Source organism: Dendropsophus ebraccatus, chromosome 3 (assembly GCF_027789765.1).
Source record: "Dendropsophus ebraccatus isolate aDenEbr1 chromosome 3, aDenEbr1.pat, whole genome shotgun sequence".
NCBI lineage: Eukaryota > Metazoa > Chordata > Amphibia > Anura > Hylidae > Dendropsophus > Dendropsophus ebraccatus.
In genome coordinates, this window is record NC_091456.1 from 46,622,663 (window position 1) to 46,643,432 (window position 20,770).

Consider the following 20,770-nt stretch of genomic DNA (forward strand, 5'->3'; position numbering starts at 1 on the left):
ACAAACACAAAAACAATTGTCTAATGTAACATTATTGGCAGAAATGATCTTTTTAGCAGAGCGAGCATTCCAACCATAACAGTTTTCCTCAAAAACCTTTAGAAGCCCCTTTGACTGTCAGCCATTCCTGCACAGGGTGCCGACATGCAGAGAGCTGTGACTAGTCACGGCCTGGACACTGCCCACATGACTAGTTCCGGCCTCTCTCCCTGCAGTGCGTGCTGAAATAAAACAACGTTGTCTCCTATATACTCCCAAGGAGGATGGCACACCAAGTATGGTAAGAGAATGCTTTAGCAGCTCTATCAGGAGTTGCTAACAGTGTAACATGCATTATAATAGTGATAAGTCTAGGGCCTAAAAAATCAGCTGAGAAGATGTGACATGAGAGACCATAGAAAAGTCTTTTAAAGGGAATGTGTCATCTCAATTTTCTTTTACTGATTAGAGTCAAATTCTAAAACTTGTTTTTTCTTCTAATCTGTTTCTATTTTCTGACTTTTTTAATTTAACTTTTTTCTCATTGTTATGGGGGCGGCAATCTTGCCTGGGCTGTTCTCAACAGCACTTAGTGACATGCTTTATAGCAAGCCTCATGGACATAGATGAAAATGGACAGTCTGTCCCCTTGAGATGAATGTGAAACATTACTGAGCGCACTTTGACCTTTGAAGAGGTCATTCCACAGGGAGATGCTATAGTCTTGTACTGATGCTATCTATCTACTGGTGTCACATGTCGCTGTAAATGCAGTACAGATCACTTTACAGCAGCCTCCTCACTACAGACACAACAGGAAGTCTCAGCTTAGTTTTAGCCCCAGTGGTGAGAATGAAAACTGCAAGATTTCAGAATTATTTTATAATATAGATAGAAAAATGGAAAATAAGAAAAATAAGTCACCAAAAACTAAACATAAAAATATTATTTAAACAATAAGTCATTTTCTGATCACACATTCCCTTTTAGGAAAACGCTCACCTCTTCCAAGAAGCCACCGATGGTAAAACCAGGCACTCTGATCATTTGGGTCTGTGAAGAATGCATTCTGTACCAGTTCTAGTTCTAGCAGAAAAATAGTATACAGATATATTATGATTACAGTGCACACCATACACACAAGAAACACAAATACCTGTCAACCAGGTGAAGAAAGATGACGATGACAGAAGTGTATCTTAGCACCATTATTGTCACTCATTTACTGTCTGCATTACCAGGAGTGATATTCATTCACCCTCAGAATTCACTCCTGCATAAATATGAACACGCTCTAGTCAGTTAAGTAAGTGCAATCTTCTCACCTGATAATAAGACTTTTTCGGTCGCTCGGCCTAGACGCTGGGGGTCTGGATGAATCTGGGGAAGAAGTTTGCTCCGATAATGCCAAGAGGAGTAATTGGAGAAATTTTTGGTGATAAGGCTGCTAGTAAATTCAAGCTCATCCGTGTGTGGTACATGAAATGACTGAGTAACAAATCTTCGGTAATCCCAGCAATGAACTGTGGTACAATTACAATAGGATGGATAAGAAAAAAAAATAGAGCAAATAATATTATAGAAGATATGCCTCGTCATAGGCTACTTACAGTTCCTCTCATCAATCTCCAGGAATCGGTTACAAAGTGCTAGCTCCCTTGCCCAGTCTGGTTCTGGCATATGCTCCATGACCCAACAACGATGATACCATGTGCCATAGGATTTTGGGTTGACACGTAGACAGCTCTCTAAAAAGGAGAGCTCTGTCACATACAGAGGCCGCATCTCTTCATCTGACCTCAAGTACAAATTGAAAAAGAAAACAAAAAAAAAAACAACAAAGTAATTATGTGCTTTGACCATTTGGATTTTGGTATGGAAAATGCACGACTAGTTACAATGCCACGCACGTACACAGAATATTACAAATCTCAGCCACGTGCTAAGAATAGTTGGGGATTTTCCCTACTGTATGCACTGGGGAAGGAAACATCTACAGTCAAATCTTAGGCTGCATTCACACGTTCCATGAATATAGGGGGAGATTTATCAGACATGGTGTAAAGTGAAACTTGCTCAGTTGCCCCTATCAACCAATCAGATTCCACCTTTCATTCCTCACAGATTTGGAAAATGAAAGGTGGAATCTGATTGGTTGCTAGGGGCAACTGAGCCAGTTTCACTTTACACCAGGTTTGATAAATCTCCACCATAGTTTGTGCACAGAAAATGTGCTACAGAACAGATTCACGGACCTGCTGGCATCACATATTATGATATCAGAAGGTCTGTGAATCTGGTCTGTAGAACATCTTCTGTGCACGGACCGTATTTACATAATGTGTGAATGCGGCCTAAGTGTACCTGTAACAGTAGGACGCTTTCCGATCAGCGGCAAGATCCACTGCTAATCTGGAAGTTCAGGTCTCCATGGATCCAACGGGGGTTGGGCGCATTACCGTCTTATTGTGCTTCCGTATCCATAAAGACCTGAACTTCCGGATTAGAAGTCGATCTTGCCATGGATCCGAAAGCGGACGATCATGACAGGTACACTTTAAAGGGTTTACCAAAAATAAAAAAACTTTAAAAAAAAAAAATCTGTAGCCTATCCACAGGATAGAATAGTTGATCAGTGACAATGGCACTCCACCAATCAACTGTTTGCCACTCGCAGTACATAGAGAATGGAGTCGGATGCAGCTCCCATTCTCCATTCCCTACACAGTGACAACCCCCAGTGTACTACAGTCCCAGCTCCCATTCACTTCAACTGGAGCTGAAGCTGCAGTTTCCCGATGCCACTGCTAAACAGGGAGCTGAGCCCAGTTTCCAGCTCTATTCTAGGTGTACTGCGGGCACCAGACAATCACCAGGTACCCCAGGGATCAACTATTGATAGCCTATTAACATGTAGTGATAGCATATATGCCTAGTCTATAGGCTGCACCACATGCATGTTGGCAAGAGCATGTAGGGCAGCGGTGGGGAACCTCCGGCCCGCAGATCCCCTGTGATGTGCACGCCGCTCTAGTGGGGCAGGAACCGGCATTCACAGCATCTTCCTGTGTCTGTGATGGCTGCCAGATACAGGAGGATGCTGTGAGTGCCGTCCCCTTCCCCACCAGAACGGCGCACATGTTCCTTCTCCTGCGGGCAACGCGCGATGACATCATTTCATTGTGCAACGTCTGCAGGAGAAGACTGGCACAGACTAGAGGGGAGAGAAGAGGACCTGGGCAGCGTGGGAGCGGAGGAAAGGTGAGTGGGATTTTTATATTTTTTTATTTGGGACAGGCACTGGGGGGGGGGGGGGGTGGGCGGTTATCTAGGCTACCAGGGACATGACTGGGGGGGGTTGTTTAAAAAAAAAAAAAAAAAAAAGAAACTTCTGCAGGAGCATAAAGCATTACTTACCTGTCTATCCCACTTTTGAAACTACCAAAAATCCATTTGTTTGGGGGGGGGGGGGGGGGGGGTTTGCTCTGTTTTGTGTTTACTTTCTTCTGTTCTTCCTGGTTTGGCATTTCCCAGAATGCAATGCTTTCCCTCATGTGATCATCACAGCCCCCACCCATTACAATCAGTAAAATTAGTGCAGCAGCTGCTTATGTTCGGTCAGAGATGGTGGATCACTCAGGGGATTGGGTTATCCAGCCAAGCCTCCTGTGACATCATGCCCTGCCCCCTGTCTGCATCATCAGCCTGATCTCAGCAAACACACACAATGCGAGACAGAGGCATGGAAGATTTGTCTCCTAGGGGGGATAGCAGCAGGAGCAGGAGACAATGTGAGTTGGTACAGAGGCCATTTTTTTTCACTTCCTGGATTTCTATCAGCTACCAGTGTGACAGAACCGCACAGATACGGTAATACACTGTATAGACACTTTTAATGTACTTTTAATAGAAAGCAAGTTTTTCTTATCCGGAGTTCCCCTTTAACTAGGCTACCAGGGACATGACTGGGGGGGGGGGGGGGGTAACTAGGCTACTGGGGACATCACTGGGGGGGGGGGGGAGGGGTTTAACTAGGCTACCAGGGACATCACTGGGGGGGGGGGGGGTTAACTAGGCTACCAGGGACATCACTGGGGGGGAGGGGTTAACTAGGCTACCAGGGACATCACTGGGGTTTAACTAGGCTACCAGGGACATGACTGGGGGGGTTAACTAGGCTTACCAGAGACATCACTGGGGGGGGGGGGGGGGTTAACTAGGCCTACCAGAGGCATCACTGGGGGGGATAACTACACTACAAGGGGCATGACTTGGGGGTTAACAAGACTACAAGGGGCATCACTGGGGGTTAACTACAATAGCAGGGGTACTAGGGGTACTATACTTTGCCTTGCCCTGGGTGCTGCAAACCCCCGCTACTAACTGCCGCGCACAGTATGCAGCCCTCGAATGATTTTATTAATGCCCGACTGGCCCTTGACATGGAGAAGGTTCCCCACCCCTGATGTAGGGGACCAATGAAAATTACATGGTTACACTGCAGTCTTTTTCAAAGCGTAAAATATCACAGTGATATAAGTGATATAAGTAGAAATGTCACCTGTCAGCTCCAAGTGCCAGGAAAACTTCTCGTCTTAAGTTCCATAATGAGGCAAAATCTGGGTTTAGTGCCAATATTTGCGCTGTAATTTCTAATGCTTCTTTATCCAACTGTCCGGTTTCACGCTGGAGGAAAGAGAAATACGGAAAGAATCTGTGAAGAAATGGTAAATCCTACATGCACATACTAATTTATCTCCAGTTCATGTCAGTCCAACATTCATGTATAATGGAGGAACAAACAGCAAAATCAGAATATAAAATGTGTCAAGAAATCAAAGATATCTGTAAAAGAATTGCATGTGATTAAAAATCTACAGCCTAAGGTAACAGAACACATTGCTGAGTCAAAAGACAAAGATCAATGATTTACAAGTAAACTGCATATACAGGCAGCTGGTAACTCTCTTTAGATACAGAGATCTATCAAGGTACATATGTACATATACTGTATAAACATGACTATATACATTGGAAAATGGAAAAAGGGTTAGATTAGAAGGGAAGCCTCACCTTATTCAGAGCAGCCTGGGTGGCACTAACATAAAGCTGTAGTTTCTTCTCTCTCTCCTTGCGCTTTGCCTCCTGTTGCTCCAAAGTAGTCTTCACTTTAATCCGACCGTGCTGAATACAGGATATAGGTAATGATTATTTACATGAAAGCAAATCTGTCAGCCCTAACTGTAAAATGAACTGAACACCCTGCTACATACCTTGTAATAAAGAGATCCAAAAAATAATACACAACACTGATTTTTAATACCATATTATTCCAATCTTTATTAGTCAGAATTATTGTATAATAAAATCATTTAAAACCTTGAAATGACTACACAAATGAGTATACCAGACGAAATAATAGGACTGGTGTGGTATAGATATATCAATCAATTTGTATTAATATCAAAAATAACCCTGGTCCTAAATTTTGTGGACCAATATGGATGCTGTGAAAACCATTAATAGAACCACAGCACCACCTAGTGGTCACTATTGTATATGGCAGTTAGTTATAGACATTTATAATTATAAACTGGGTAGGGAACATTACAGTACAGGCCCGGACTGGTAATCTGGCAAGGCGGGCAAATGCCCGCTGGGCTGGCCAGATTACCAGTCTGTGGGCCGCCCGGGCTGTCTAATAGAAAAAAAAAAAATCACCGCTGCGGCCCGCTCCTGACATGCTCCTCCAGTCCAATCAACGTGGGGCCGATGCGGCCCGCCGCTGTGGCCCCTCGTTGATTGGCGGAGCACGTCAGGAGCGGGCCAGCCGGGCCAAGGTGAGTGGGCTGTGGTGGCGGGAGGGGGCTGCAGTGGCGTGTCTCCGCCCCGTTGTTCCCCTCCCAAGTGCCGAGGGCCGCAGACGTGCCGCGCGCAGGCACGTCTGCAGCCACCTCCACCAGGCCCCCAGCGGTGACGTCACTTCCCTGACGCGCCGCTGAGGACCTGGAGAAGAGAGAGGAGAGCCGCCGCCGCCGTGGACCGAAGATCCAGCCGAGGAAGAAGCTGCTGGGAGCGAGGTGAGGTGAGAATTTTTTTTTTTTTTAACCCCTTCACATGTGGCCATGCAGGGGGGCTATTCTATATGGGAGGGGGTGCAGGGGGGGGGGGGCTATTCTATATAGGAGGAGGATGCAGGGGGCTATTCTATATGGGGGGGGGTGCAGGGGGGGCTATTCTATATAGGAGGAGGATGCAGGGGGGCTATTCTATATGGGAGGGGGTGCAGGGGGGGCTATTCTATATAGGAGGAGGATGCAGGGGGGCTATTCTATATAGGAGGAGGATGCAGGGGGGCTATTCTATATAGGAGGAGGATGCAGGGGGGGGCTATTCTATATGGGAGGGGGATGCAGGGGGCTATTCTATATGGGAGGGGGTGCAGGGGGGGCTATTCTGTATAGGAGGAGGATGCAGGGGGGCTATTCTATATAGGAGGAGGATGCAGGGGGGCTATTCTATATGGGAGGGGGTGCAGGGGGGCTATTCTATATAGGAGGAGGATGCAGGGGGGCTATTCTATATGGGAGGGGGTGCAGGGGGGGGCTATTCTATATAGGAGGAGGATGCAGGGGGGCTATTCTATATAGGAGGAGGATGCAGGGGGGCTATTCTATATGGGAGGGGGTGCAGGGGGGGCTATTCTATATGGGAGGGGGATGCAGGGGGCTATTCTATATGGGAGGGGGTGCAGGGGGGGCTATTCTATATAGGAGGAGGATGCAGGGGTGCTATTCTATATGGGAGGGGGTGCAGGGGGGGGGCTATTCTATATAGGAGGAGGATGCAGGGGGGCTATTCTATATGGGAGGGGGTGCAGGGGGCTATTCTATATAGGAGGAGGATGCAGGGGGCTATTCTATATGGGAGGGGGATGCAGGGGGCTATTCTATATAGGAGGAGGATGCAGGGGGGCTATTCTATATGGGAGGGGGTGCAGGGGGGGGCTATTCTATATAGGAGGAGGATGCAGGGGGGCTATTCTATATGGGAGGGGGTGCAGGGGGGGCTATTCTATATGGGAGGGGGATGCAGGGGGCTATTCTATATTGGGGGGATGCAGGGGGCTATTCTATATGGGGGGGTGCAGGGGGGGCTATTCTATATGGGGGGGGTGCAGGGGTGGCTATTCTATATGGGAGGGGGATGCAGGGGGCTATTCTATATTGGGGGGATGCAGGAGGCTATTTTATATGGGGGGGGGATTCAGGGGGCTATTCTATATAGGAGGAGGATGCAGGGGGGGCTATTCTATATGGGAGGGGATGCAGGGGGCTATTCTATATGGGGGGGATGCAGGGGGGCTATTCTATATGGGAGGGGGATGCAGGGGGCTATTCTATATGGGAGGGGGTGCAGGGGGCTATTCTATATAGGAGGAGGATGCAGGGGGGCTATTCTATATGGGAGGGGGATGCAGGGGGGCCATTCTATATAGGGGGGGGGATGCAGGGGGGCTATTCTATATGGGAGGGGGATGCAGGGGGGCTATTCTATATGGAAGGGGGGGGTGCAGGGGGGCTATTCTATATGGAAGGGGGGGTGCAGGGGGCTATTCTATATGGGAGGGGGATGGACAGGGGGGCTATTCTATATGGAGGGGGATGCAGGGGGGCTATTCTATATGGGAGGGGGATGCAGGGGAGGCTATTCTATATGGGAGGGGGGTGCAGGGGAGGCTATTCTATATGGGAGGGGGATGCAGGGGGCTATTCTATATGGGAGGGGGATGCAGGGGGCTATTCTATATGGGAGGGGGATGCAGGGGGCTATTCTATATGGGAGGGGGATGCAGGGGGGCTATTCTATATTGGAGGGGGATGCAGGGGGGCTATTCTATATTGGAGGGGGATGCAGGGGGCTATTCTATATGGGAGGGGGATGCAAGGGGGCTATTCTATATAGGAGGGGGATGCAGGGGGCTATTCTATATGGGAGGGGGATGCAGGGGGGCTATTCTATATCGGAGGGGGATGCCGGGGGCTATTCTATATTGGAGGGGGATGCAGGGGGCTATTCTAAATGGGAGGGGGATGCAGGGGGCATTCTATGTAGGAGGGGGATGCAGGGGGGCTATTCTATATGGGGGGATGCAGGGGGCTATTCTATATGGGGGGTGCAGGGGGGCTATTCTATATAAGGGGATGTACAGCAGGGGGGCTATTCTATAGGGGGGGGATGTACAGCAGGGGGGCTATTCTATATGGGGGGGATGTATAGATGAGGATGTTGCTGGAGCATGAAGCCTAAAATGTCTGTCTGGCAGATCCCGTGGAGAGGAGTCATGGCCAGAGAAGCCTTCATGATGGCCGGAGCCAGATGGAGAAGAAAAGGAAAAGTGGACGTCTCGTCATGCAGAGAAGACACCTACTGTGAGTGACAGGATGTAACTGCACTATAATCACTTATAATGTCTGCAGAACCTTTATACAGCTGGGATCTACCTCAGTATCAGGGGTGTCACACTCCGGCCCTCCAGGTGTTGCAAAACTACAATTCCCGTCATGCTTTAGCTGTCCAGTCCTGATGGGATTTGTAGTTCTGTAACAGCTGGAGGGACAGAGTGTAACACCTGTGTTCTATTGTCACTGCTTTGGGAGAATATTGGTCTTTATATAGTGGCTGTTATTTGGTGCCAGTATAGTGGTATCCAGTCACTGTATGCTGAGAGTAGTGGGCATGGTGTGAGGGTATAGGGGTATTATCCAGTTACCGTATGGTGAGAGTAGTGGGCATGGTGTGATGGTATAGTGGTATTATCCAGTCACTGTATGCTGAGAGTAGTGGGCATGGTGTGATGGTATAGTGGTATTATCCAGTCACTGTATGCTGAGGGTAGTGGGCATGGTGTGATGGTATAGTGGTATTATCCAGTCACTGTATGGTGGGAGTAGTGGGCATGGTGTGATGGTATAGTGGTATTATCCAGTCACTGTATGGTGGGAGTAGTGGGCATGGTGTGATGGTATTACTCGTATTATTGGTAATATTAGTGTTTTATATATGGATTGTATATATGGATATATATATATGGATTTTATATATGGATATATATGTGGATTGTATTCAGTCACAGTGTAGCGGTATTAGTCATTATGTGGTGGTAATGGCCGTGCTCATGGTGTGGTGATATTATTTGTTACTTATATACTGGTAGTATTGGCAATATTGGTGGGTTTGCTTAGTGACAGTATGGCAGTAACGTGTACAGTGTGGTGATAATATTTGCTTACTGGTGTTATTAACTATGACAGTATTATCATGCACAGAAAATTCTTACCCATGTTACCATTATATATCCTTCAATTTTTCCTGGGGCCCTACTGATAGATAGATAGATAGATAGATAGATAGATAGATAGATAGATATCCAGTAGGAAATGGCTATCTAGCAGCTTATTATGTAGCTTTGAATGCCATTATATGGTGTGCAAACATAGTCAGGATAAAAGGTATTTAAAAAATATTGTAACTTTTGTCCAAAAACAGCACCACCCTGTCCTCAGTGTATGGTTATTACAACTTGGCTCCATTCACTTCAATGGAACTGAGCTGCAATACCTCACACAAACTGAAGAAGAGTGTGGCGCTGTTTCTGGAAGAAAGTGGCCATGTTTTTCTCCTATTAATGGTGCGTTCACACCTACAGGATCTGCAGCTGATTTTCTGCAGCAGATTTCATTTAAATAACTGAACACAGCATCAAATCTGCTGCAGATCTGCTGCAGATCCTGTAGGTGTGAACGCACCCTAAGGGAATCTGTGAGGTCCGTACCAGGTCTAGGGCTGTAGCTCTTAGCAGACAGGGGTGAGGGAGATATCACTGATCTTTAGTCCAGTGTAAACTTATATAATTGTCCTTTTCATTTCCAACTAAAGTTTCACAACAGCAGCGGCAGCAGCAGCACTAACCTATACGTCCATCAGTCAGAGCAGGAAGGGGCGGGGCAGAAAGTGCTGCTGTGGCTCCACCTCTGTGACACTTCAGCTGGTAATGAAAAGAAAGATTATAGAGGTTTACACTGGACTAAAGATCCGATCCCTGATCTGTACGCTGGGATCTACAGCTGTGTTACCTGGTATAGACCTCACAGGTTCCCTTTAAGGGCACGTTCATACCTAATCCAATGCAGATTTGATGCTTCTGATTTAATCAGTTGAATGAGTGCATAAATATGCTGCATCAAATCCACAGCAGATTATGTTATAGCATTATTTTTAGGTGCTGATGGTGGGGTTCACATGTTTAAGGGAGTAGTGGGGGACATGGCTAAATAAAGTAGAATTTGCAACAGCTCGTATTTTATACCGCTATCCATGATATATAGGGAGGGATATGATATGTGGGCTGCTGGGGTTTGATTGCCAGGGCTGATTTTAAGTCCCAGTCCGGCCCTGTTACAGTATATAATATAAAGCAGTTCTTCTTAAACTGTGAGACGGGCCTTACCAGTGAGGCGCTCCCTAGTTGCTGGTGAGGAGCAGCCTGGGAGGCAGTTCTCACAAAAGTAAGTACAAGCTGTGCAAATCTTTCCCTAACTGCAACAATCTCTGCTTTAGGAACATTATTGACTCACTTTGTACGTGTTGTACTTATTTAATGTTATACAGAGATTAGGAGATAGATGGAGGGTAGACTGAGCAATAGTTTTTATTTTTTTAAGGACTTCCACCATAGATGGTGAGGCCTCGGCACCGTCCTGGTCAGTCTGGTGAGGCCCAGGCATCGTTTTGTCTGTTGGGTGAGGCTCCAGTACAAAAAGTTTAAGAAGCACTGATACAAAGAATAATATACCTTATATTAGTACCTATGCCAGTGTCCAAGAAATTTAAAGGACCTGCCAAACATCCCACACAGAATGTGATCGGCCATATACATACAATTATACAGTGATCGCATACACCATACCGGTGTCTTATTCTCCTCTGGACAAACACAGCCCAATGTACAATTTGCTCACTTCATCAGGAGTTTTTAATAAGAGAGACCTTTATCTAAAAGTATTTAGCAGGGGTCCCAGTTAATTTTACAATTAGGGGGTGACAGATTCACTTTAAAGAGGATCATACTAATATATCTAATTTACTTAAATACTTAAAAAAAAAAAAAAAAAAAAACCACACACACACTTTTGATATGTCAGACAGTTTTCATTGGTCGGGGTCTGAGTGTTCACACCGCAAGCACTCAGGAGAACGAGCCGGGAGAAGTCTATGCGCAGAGTGCATTCACTCCCAGCTCTGCGTCACGTGACCTAGATGGACTATTAAAGGGGTTGTCCAGCGAAAATCTTTTTCTTTCAAATCAACCAATATCAGAAAGTTATAAAGATTTATAATTTACTTCTATTAAAAAAAATCTCCAGTCTTCCCGTACTTATTAGCTACTATGTATAATGCAGGAAGTGGTGTTTTATTTTCAGTCGGACACAGTGCTCTCTGCTGCCACCTCTGTCCAAGACAGGAACTGTGTCTCGAAAAACCACTCCTGCTCTGGACAGCTCCTGTCACGGCCAGAGATATCAGCAGAGAGCACTGTGTCAGACTGAAAATGAAACACTTCCTGTAGGACATACAGCAGCTGATAAGTATGGGAAGACTTGAGATTTTTTAATAGAAGTAAACTACAAATCTATATAACTTTCTGACACCAGTTGATTTGAAAGAAAAAGATTTTCGCTGGACAACCCCTTTAATAAAAGTCTATGGCATGGGTCTCCAAACTGCGGCCCTCCAGCTGTTGCGAAACCACAACTCCCATCATGCCTGAACAGCTAAAGCTTTGAATTTGGCTGTCCAGGCATGATGGGAAATGTAGTTTTGCAACAGCTGGAGGGCCGCAGTTTGGAGACCCATGGTCTATGGGGTCCATCCAGGTCATAGACACAGAGCGGGGAGAGGAGCGTGCAGCAGCACAGTCGTCTTCCAGCCCATCCTACCGATTGGTCAGTGTCTGAACACTCAGACCTGGAACAATAAAAATCTTGACATGTCTCTATGACATACAAAACAAGTCCAAGAGGATTCAAAATTCAGCAAAAATCCAGAGGTTTTAATGCATATCCAAGTAAAGACAGCAATATTTCAAAGCATGCTTGGTTGGGTGATACCTGAATAGGCAATATGTTATACATATGTTAATGGGGGTGAATAAGGTTCAGAAGGGAAGGGATCTGAGATTAGTTGGGGGAAAGATAAGAAGCAATATGAGAAAATATTACTTTACTGAAAGAGCAGTAGATGCTTGGAACAAACTTCCAGCAGATATGGTTATCCACAGTAAGCCTTTATTCTCACGTTCTGCAGCACGGCTGTATCAGTAAAGTCCTGCAATAATTTAAACACTTTCGGCTCTCCCAACATCATATTCATACATGATGCCAGGAGGGCTGCGAGTCCACTGCTCAGCTTCACACTCTGTAGGGTCTGTGGATTAGCGAGTGTGAGAATAAGCCCCAAGGGAGGGTTCACACTGTGCAATCCGCGCACAGAAGTTCTGTCTGATTCCGTCATTCAACCCTGCTCTTGCCCGCGCGCATTTCTGCCCGTCTCATAGATTGAATTCTATGGTCGGGCAAATTCCGCCGTCCACCAACAGAATTGACATGGACGGTGGAATCCGTCTGTGCATAGAAATCTATAGCACAGGCAGAAATGCGAGCTGGGACGAGCGATGAAATCCGCCGGAACTTCTCTGCGCGGATTGCTCAGTGTGAACCAATCCTAAGGCTGCCTTCATAAGTCTGTGATATATACGGTATGTAAGCTGGATATAAATCACGGACTGCACTCTTCACCACTTACAGGACTCCCTGTATCACAATTCCCTATAATGCAGTGAGCTCCTGGACAGCTACCGTAGTATGCTACTGAACTGACTGAACTTCAACAGCATAGAGCTTTAACTGTTCCAGAGCTCACCGTATGATATACAATGTACAATATACCATCCATATATAACAGATAAGTGAATGTAAACCTGCCTGGGATAACAATAAATCTATCCCAAGACCAGATAGACGAGGTGGTCTTTTTCTGCTGTTAGGGTATGTTCTCACTGAGCAAATGGGGCAGAATTCCGCCTGATTCAGTGTCAGACTGCATCTCTATGGTAGGGCTCAAGCGCCGTCGCTGGCCTCCGCTCTCTACTCAAAGAATTGACATTATTTAAATGAAAAATTAGTGGTGTCCTGCCTCGGCCGCTGAGTGGCTGAGCGGACGCACACGTCACGACCTGGGTCAGGGCTCTGACCAGGGAGCGGCAATACGCGGCCACCGTCGCTGGAGCAGGGGAGGTAATAGCAAGTTATTTCTTTTATCCTGCCCCTCCCCAGCACTTGCCTGTACTTCCCCTAAATGGACACAAGGAAGCCAGATGATTAGACTAGAATGTACTACTACAGTAGCGCAGCTCGAAGGGGCGGGATTACCAGCATACACACAAGGGTTGAAATGAACCATAAGTAAAGTTTATAGCCAGAGCAGGGAACTCTATCTGATGAAAGGAGAGTCTTCGGAAACGTGTTATAACTGGTGTTATACAATACATTTTACCGTTTTCTGTCTGATAGACGTTTTGGGAAAGCGCTGACCACTGCTAGTACCATTTCTTTTCTATGTTTTATTGCTTTGTACAGGCCCCTGTCTGGGAGCATCCTGTCTATCAGTACAGTCAGCTTTTTACTCCCCACAGTCCTGGAACTACACACTTGGAAAAAGAGGGAATCCTCTTCCCGACTCCCGATCTTCAATGTACTCCACATCTGAATAGGGGTGATACGCATAAAGCCCAAGGGGCTAAGAGGTGATCAGCATTGCTTCTACTCTTCTCCCTATTATTATTTATTTATTTATCCCTAGTACCTGAGGTAATACATGTGGTGTCTGGGCCTTTTTTCTCTGTTTTTATTAATTCATTGACATGAGCAAACTTCCAACATCACTCTACATACAAAGCATCTACAGCGAGTTTGGACATACCATTGTGATCCAGGAATCGGAGACAGAAGACCTGCAATAAACAACACACAGTCAGACACGGAAGAGAATATTTCCATGTACAAACATGATACTTCTCCACAGTTGTAGCTTAGGGAAGGAGAACATGGGGGGGGGGGGGGTTGCAAAAATGAAATTTGGCTTGGTCCTTAGAAGGTTAAAGCATCAGTCAACTCTTGGATAGTCTGAAGTGCAATGTGGAGTTTGTGGATGGAAGTGTGTGATGTCCCAGATGTGCTCAATCGGATTCAGGTCTGGGTATAGGCAGGCCAGTCCATAGCTTCAATGCCTTCATCTTGCAGGAACTACTGACACACTCCAGCCACATGAGGTCTAGCATTGTCCTGCATTAGGAGGAACCCAGGGCCAACCGCACCAGCATATGGTCTCAGGGTACAAACCCACATACCGTATATGCAGCTTATTTACTGCTGCGATACGCAGCAAATACGCAACAAATACGCAGCAGATTAGATCTAAATAACTGAACACAGCATCAAATCTGCACCAACAAATCTGCTTCAAATCTGCTGCGTTTTTGCTGCGTATCTGCTGTGTATATGGTGTGTGGGTTTGTACCCTCACGGTGGGTCTGAGGATCAGACTACCTCTGGCGAGCACATGGAGGGCTGTGCGACCCTCCAAAGAAATGCCACCCCACACCATTACAGACCCACTGCCAGACCGGTAATGCTGAAGGATGTTGCTGGCAGCAGATCGCTCTCCACGGCATCTCCAGATTCTGTTACATGTGCTCAGTGTGAACCTTCTCTCATCTGTGAAGAGCACAGTGGTAAATCTGCCAATCCTGGTGTTCTCTGGCAAATGCCAATCGCCCTGCGCGGTGTAATTACTGTATTGTACTGTAAACTATTGAGGATGTTACCTCCACTACTCCTCTTTCCTGCATGTCAGTTACCCTCCACATATTGCACATGGTGCCCATCAGTGGACATGGCAGCCAGAGCCCTTCCTGACATGTATAACAGTACACTGCAATATAGTAGTATTGCAGTGTACTATATAAGAACTCAAAAGATCCCTTATACTAGTTCTCTAGGGGACTAGAAGTGTCAAACTTTTAAAAAAAAGTGATCACTATAAAATCATCCCCCTTTCCCCATTTTTTAATTTTGAAAAATTAATTTAGTACTGACACATACCAAGCTATTATATGAAGTTATTGATCCTGTAGATCCACACACACAGGCTGCAACCCTGGCAGGGCCCAGTATAATGGAGAAATATCTCCAACCTCAGTTATACAGGTTACAGATCTTACAAGGAGGAGAGAGGATAAAACATTAGTGAATAGAAGGAGTGAGGTGGAGGCTGGTCAGTGACAGGGTACAGCAGGGTCACCCCTAAGGGACAGCTCCACCAGGAGGAGCTGTCAGTCATAGAACTGTTCCTGGGGTGACAGTGTCCTGGATCCTGCCTGCTGCAGCTGACCCCTCCTACTATCCGTACATACAGCCACTATGCTAGGACAATCCCCGTTACATAGTCACTATACAGCACACCAACCGTACACGCTATAGATACCAGTCACAGCCCGGTATATACGGATAATGACAGGCCGTGTCAGCCCGCACCCACCTGCCTCTGACAGCCGGCTCTGCGGTACCGGAAGCTGCGCTCTACCACTTCCCAGACGGTAGATGCTAGAATGTATCCTCTCCTTTGAGGTGTGATGTCACCAGGAGGGGCGGGGCCTCGACCGGAAGTAGGAAGTAGTGAGCTGCTGCACCATTCACTGTGCAGAAACAGAGTGAAGGAAGCTGCAATATCCATAGTAGCATGGAGGGGTATACAGGGGGAGAGGACGGGTGTGTGTGGAGTCTGTATACAGGGGGAGGACTGGTGTGTGTGGGGTCTGTATACAGGGGGAGGACTGGTGTATGGTCTGTATACAGGGGGAGAGGACTGGTATGTGTGGGGGGTCTGTATACAGGGGGAGCGGACTGGTGTGTGTAGTCTGTATACAGGGGGAGAGGACTGGTGTGTGGGTCTGTATACAGGGGGAGAGGACTGGTGTGTGGGGGGTCTGTATACAGGGGGGAGAGGACTGGTGTGTGGGGTCTGTATACAGGGGAGAGGACTGGTACGTGGGGTCTGTATACAGGGGGAGAGGACTGGTGTGTGGGGTCTGTATACAGGGGAGAGTACAGGCGTGTGTGGGGTCTGTATACAGGGGGAGAGGACTGGTGTGTGGGGTCTGTATACAGGGGGAGAGGACTCATGTGTGGGGGGGTATGTATACAGTGGGAGAGGACTGGTGTGTGGGGTCTGTATACAGGGGAGAGTACAGGCGTGTGTGTGGGGTCTGTATACAGGGGGAGAGGACTCATGTGTGGGGGGGTCTGTATACAGGGGGAGAGGACTGGTGTGAGTCTGTATACAGGGGGAGAGGACTGGTGTGGGGGGGGGGGGGTCTGTATACAGGGGAGAGGACTGGTATGTGGGGTTTGTATACAGGGGAGAGGACTGGTATGTGGGGTCTGTATACAGGGGGAGAGAACCCCTGTACACAGACACCCCACACTGGTCCCCTCTCCCCCTGTATACAGACCCCACACACTAGTCCTCTCCCCTGTATACAGACCCCCGCCACACACACACACACCAGTCCTCTCCCCCTGTATACAGACTCACACCAGTCCTCTCCCCCGTATACAGACCCCCCCCACACACACACACACACACACACACCCACACACCAGTCCTCTTTCCTGTATACAGACCCCACACACACCAGTCCTCTCCCCTGTATACAGACCCCACACACACCAGTCCTCTCCCCCTGTATACAGACCCCCACACACACCAGTCCTCTCCCCCTGGTATACAGACCCACACACCACCAGTCCTCTCCCCCTGTATACAGACCCCACACACACCAGTCCTCTCCCCCTGTATACAGACCCCACACACCAGTCCTCTCCCCCTGTATACAGACCCCCCCCACACACACCAGTCCTCTCACCCTGTATACAGACCCCACACCAGTCCTCTCCCCTGTATACAGACCCCCCCCCCACACCAGTCCTCTCCCCTGTATACAGACCCCACACACACCAGTCCTCTCCCCTGTATAAAGACCCCACACACACCAGTCCTCTCCCCCTCTATACAGACCCCCCACACACACACACACACCAGTCCTCTCCCCCTGTATACAGACTCACACCAGTCCTCTCCCCCGTATACAGACCCCCCCCCCACACACCAGTCCTCTTTCCTGTATACAGACCCCCCACACACAGTCCTCTCCCCTGTATACAGACCCCACACGCACCAGCCTCTCCCCTGTATACAGACCCACATCACGCACCAGTCCTCTCCCCCTGTATACAGGACCCCACACACCAGTCCTCTCCCCTGTATACAGACCCCCCCACACACAACCAGTCCTCTCACCCTGTATACACCCCCCCACACCAGTCCTCTCCCCTGTATACAGACCCCCCCACACCAGTCCTCTCCCCTGTATAGACCCCACACACACCAGTCCTCTCCCCTGTATAAAGAACCCCCCACACACCAGTCCTCTCCCCCTCTATACAGACCCCCCCCACACACACCAGTCCTCTCCCCCTCTATACAGACCCCACACACACCAGTCCTCTCCCCCTCTATACAGACCCCCCCCACACACACACCAGTCCTCTCCCCCTCTATACAGACCACACACACCAGTCCTCTCCCCTGTATACAGACCCCACACACCAGTCCTCTCCCCCTGTATACAGACCCCACACACCCGTCCTCTCCCCCTGTATACAGACCACACACACCAGTCCTCTCCCCTGTATACAGACCCCACACACACCAGTCCTCTCCCCTGTATACAGACCCCACACACACCAGTCCTCTCCCCCTGTATACAGACCCCACACACCAGTCCTCTCCCCCTGTATACAGACTACACACACCAGTCCTCTCCCCTGTATACAGACCCCACACACCAGTCCTCTCCCCTGTATACAGACCCCACACACCAGTCCTCTCCCCCTCTATACAAACCCCCACACAACAGTCCTCTCCCCCTGTATACAGACTACACACACCAGTCCTCTCCCCTGTATACAGACCCCACACACCAGTCCTCTCCCCCTGTATACAGACCCCCCCCACACACACACCAGTCCTCTTTCCTGTATACAGACCCCACACACACCAGTCCTCTCCCCTGTATACAGACCCCCACACACCAGTCCTCTCCCCCTGTATACAGACCCCACACACCAGTCCTCTCCCCCTGCATACAGACCCCAAACATCAGTCCTCTCCCCCTGTATACAGACCCCACACACCAGTCCTCTCCCCCTGTATACAGACCCCACACACCAGTCCTCTCCCCCTGTATACAGACTACACACACACCAGTCCTCTCCCCTGTATACAGACCCCACACACCAGTCCTCTCCCCCTGTATACAGACTCCACACACCAGTCCTCTCCCCTGTTTACAGACCCCACACACCAGTCCTCTCCCCCTGCATACAGACCCCAAACATCAGTCCTCTCCCCCTGTATACAGACCCCACACACCAGTCCTCTCCCCTGTATACAGACCCCACACACGCCAGTCTTCTCCCCTGTATACAGACCCCACACACCAGTCCTCTCCCCTGTATACAGACCACACACACCCGTCCTCTCCCCTGTATACAGACCCCACACACCAGTCCTCTCCCTTGTATACAGACCCCACACACCAGTCCTCTCCCCCTGTATGCAGACCCCACACACCAGTCCTCTCTCCCTGCATACAGACCCCACACACCAGTCCTCTCCCCCTGTATACAGACCACACACACCAGTCCTCTCCCCCTGTATAAAGACCCCACACACTAGTCCTCTCCCCCTGTATACAGACCACACACACCAGTCCTCTCCCCCTGTATACAGCCCCCCCCCCCCCCCCCCCACACACACACACACACCAGTCCTCTCCCCCTGTATACAGACCCCACACACCGGTCCTCTCCCCCCTGTATACAGACCCCACACACCAGTCCTCTCCCCCTGTATACAGACCACACACACCAGTCCTCTCCCCTGTATACAGACCACACACACCAGTCTTCTCCCCCTGTAGACAGACCACACACACCAGTCCTTTCCCCCTGTATACAGACCCCCACACACACCAGTCCTCTCCCCTGTATACAGACCCCACACACCAGTCCTGTTCCTTGTACAGACAATGGTGTATTACACCAAAGGTTTCCTGGCCGTTACGTCTGATAATCATTTGGTGTAATAATCCATGTTATCAGCTGATTGTGGTCTTCAAACTGGTCGAGTAATCCAGATCACGATAGTGCTGCTGTCTACAATGGGCAGCTTGAACAATCTAAGGATTTTTTTGGGCTGCCCCTCCCGCAGCTGCCCGCAGTTCCCCCTGTCACTGTCTGTGTGTGTAATAACACAGAAAATGTGCAGGGAACAAAGGGGAAGCGAGCACTGACCTAAAACATCGCCGCTCGCTTTCACCTCTTAATCATGCTGTATAATATGACCCGCTCAGGGAGAAGCTCAGAAGAGAGAATACGCTCAGAGGAGAGGATACATACTAGACTGTATACCCTGCTGTTAGAAAAGAGAACATTCTAGACCAGAGATGTCAGACTCAGGCCCTCCAGCAGTTGCAGAACTACAATTCCCACCATGTCTGGACAAGTAAGGCCTGAAGGAAAATGTAGTTTGTAACAGCCGAGGGATGAAGTCTGACACCTGTGGTCTAGACCTTTCAAAACTGCACTTGCTAGAATGTATGCCCTCTCAGAGGAGAGGATACACCTAGTGGAGATGCCCTCTCAGAGGAGAGGGTACACCTGGTGGAGAGGCCCTCTCAGAGGAGAGGATACACTCCAGACATTTCAGTACTAAACATTCTAGAATATATGCCCTCTCAGAGGAGAGGATATTCGATGGCCTTTACATTACTAGGCTATGTTCACACATAAAACACAGCACTCGGTTTTGGTTGAAGAAAGAATGACCGAAATACTATGTGTGAACATAGCCCTAAACATGCTAGGATGTATACCCTGCAGTGAGAAACTCAGAGGAGAGGATACATTCTAGACACTTCAGTACTGAACATGCTAGAATGTATCCTCTCCTCTGAGTGTATACTCTTTTCTGAGTTTCTCACTGCAGGGGATACATTAGCATGTTCAGTACTGAAATGCCTAGAATGTATCCTCTCCTCTGAGTATATCCTCTCCTTTGAGTTTCTCACTGCAGGGGATACATTCTAGCATGTTTAGTACTGAAATGGCTAGAATGTATCTCCTCTTCTGAGTCTCTCACTGTAGGGGATACATTTAGCATGCTCAGTAGTGAAATGGCTAAAATGTATCCTCTCCTATGAGTCTCTCACTGCAGGGGATACATTCTAGCATGTTCACTACTGAAATGGCTAGAATGTATCCTCTCCTCTGAGTATATCCTCTCCTTTGAGTTTCTAACTGCAGAGGATATATTTAGCATGTTCAGTACTGAAATGCCTAAAATGTATCCTCTCCTCTGAGTATATCCTCTCCTTTGAGTTTCTCACTGCAGGGGATACATTCTAGCATGTTCAGTACTGAAATGGCTTGAATGTATCCTCTCCTCTGAGTATATCATCTCCTTTGAGTTTCTCACTGCAGGGGATACATTCTAGCATGTTCAGTACTGAAATGGCTAGAATGTATCCTCTCCTCTGAGTATATCCTCT

General features: G+C 48.1%; 1 protein-coding gene across 2 annotated transcripts in view; it reads right to left on the minus strand.

Annotated features, from left to right (window-relative positions):
- The window catches only part of RABGGTA (Rab geranylgeranyltransferase subunit alpha), a 36,347-nt gene extending 20,505 nt beyond the window's left edge, over positions 1-15,842 (minus strand). Inside the window, exons 1-7 of one of the 2 annotated variants that reach the window (XM_069961673.1) lie at positions 15,641-15,842; positions 14,020-14,050; positions 5,053-5,163; positions 4,541-4,665; positions 1,590-1,777; positions 1,305-1,502; positions 982-1,065 (exon numbers count right to left, since the gene is read on the minus strand). In XM_069961673.1, the coding sequence (XP_069817774.1) occupies positions 982-1,065; positions 1,305-1,502; positions 1,590-1,777; positions 4,541-4,665; positions 5,053-5,163; positions 14,020-14,050; positions 15,641-15,831 (928 nt within the window). In that variant the 5' untranslated portion in view covers positions 15,832-15,842. Of the gene's footprint in view, positions 1-981; positions 1,066-1,304; positions 1,503-1,589; positions 1,778-4,540; positions 4,666-5,052; positions 5,164-14,019; positions 14,051-15,636 lie in introns of both variants that reach the window. The other variant, XM_069961674.1, reaches the window with a different exon arrangement.
- Positions 15,843-20,770: the final 4,928 nt, after the last annotated feature.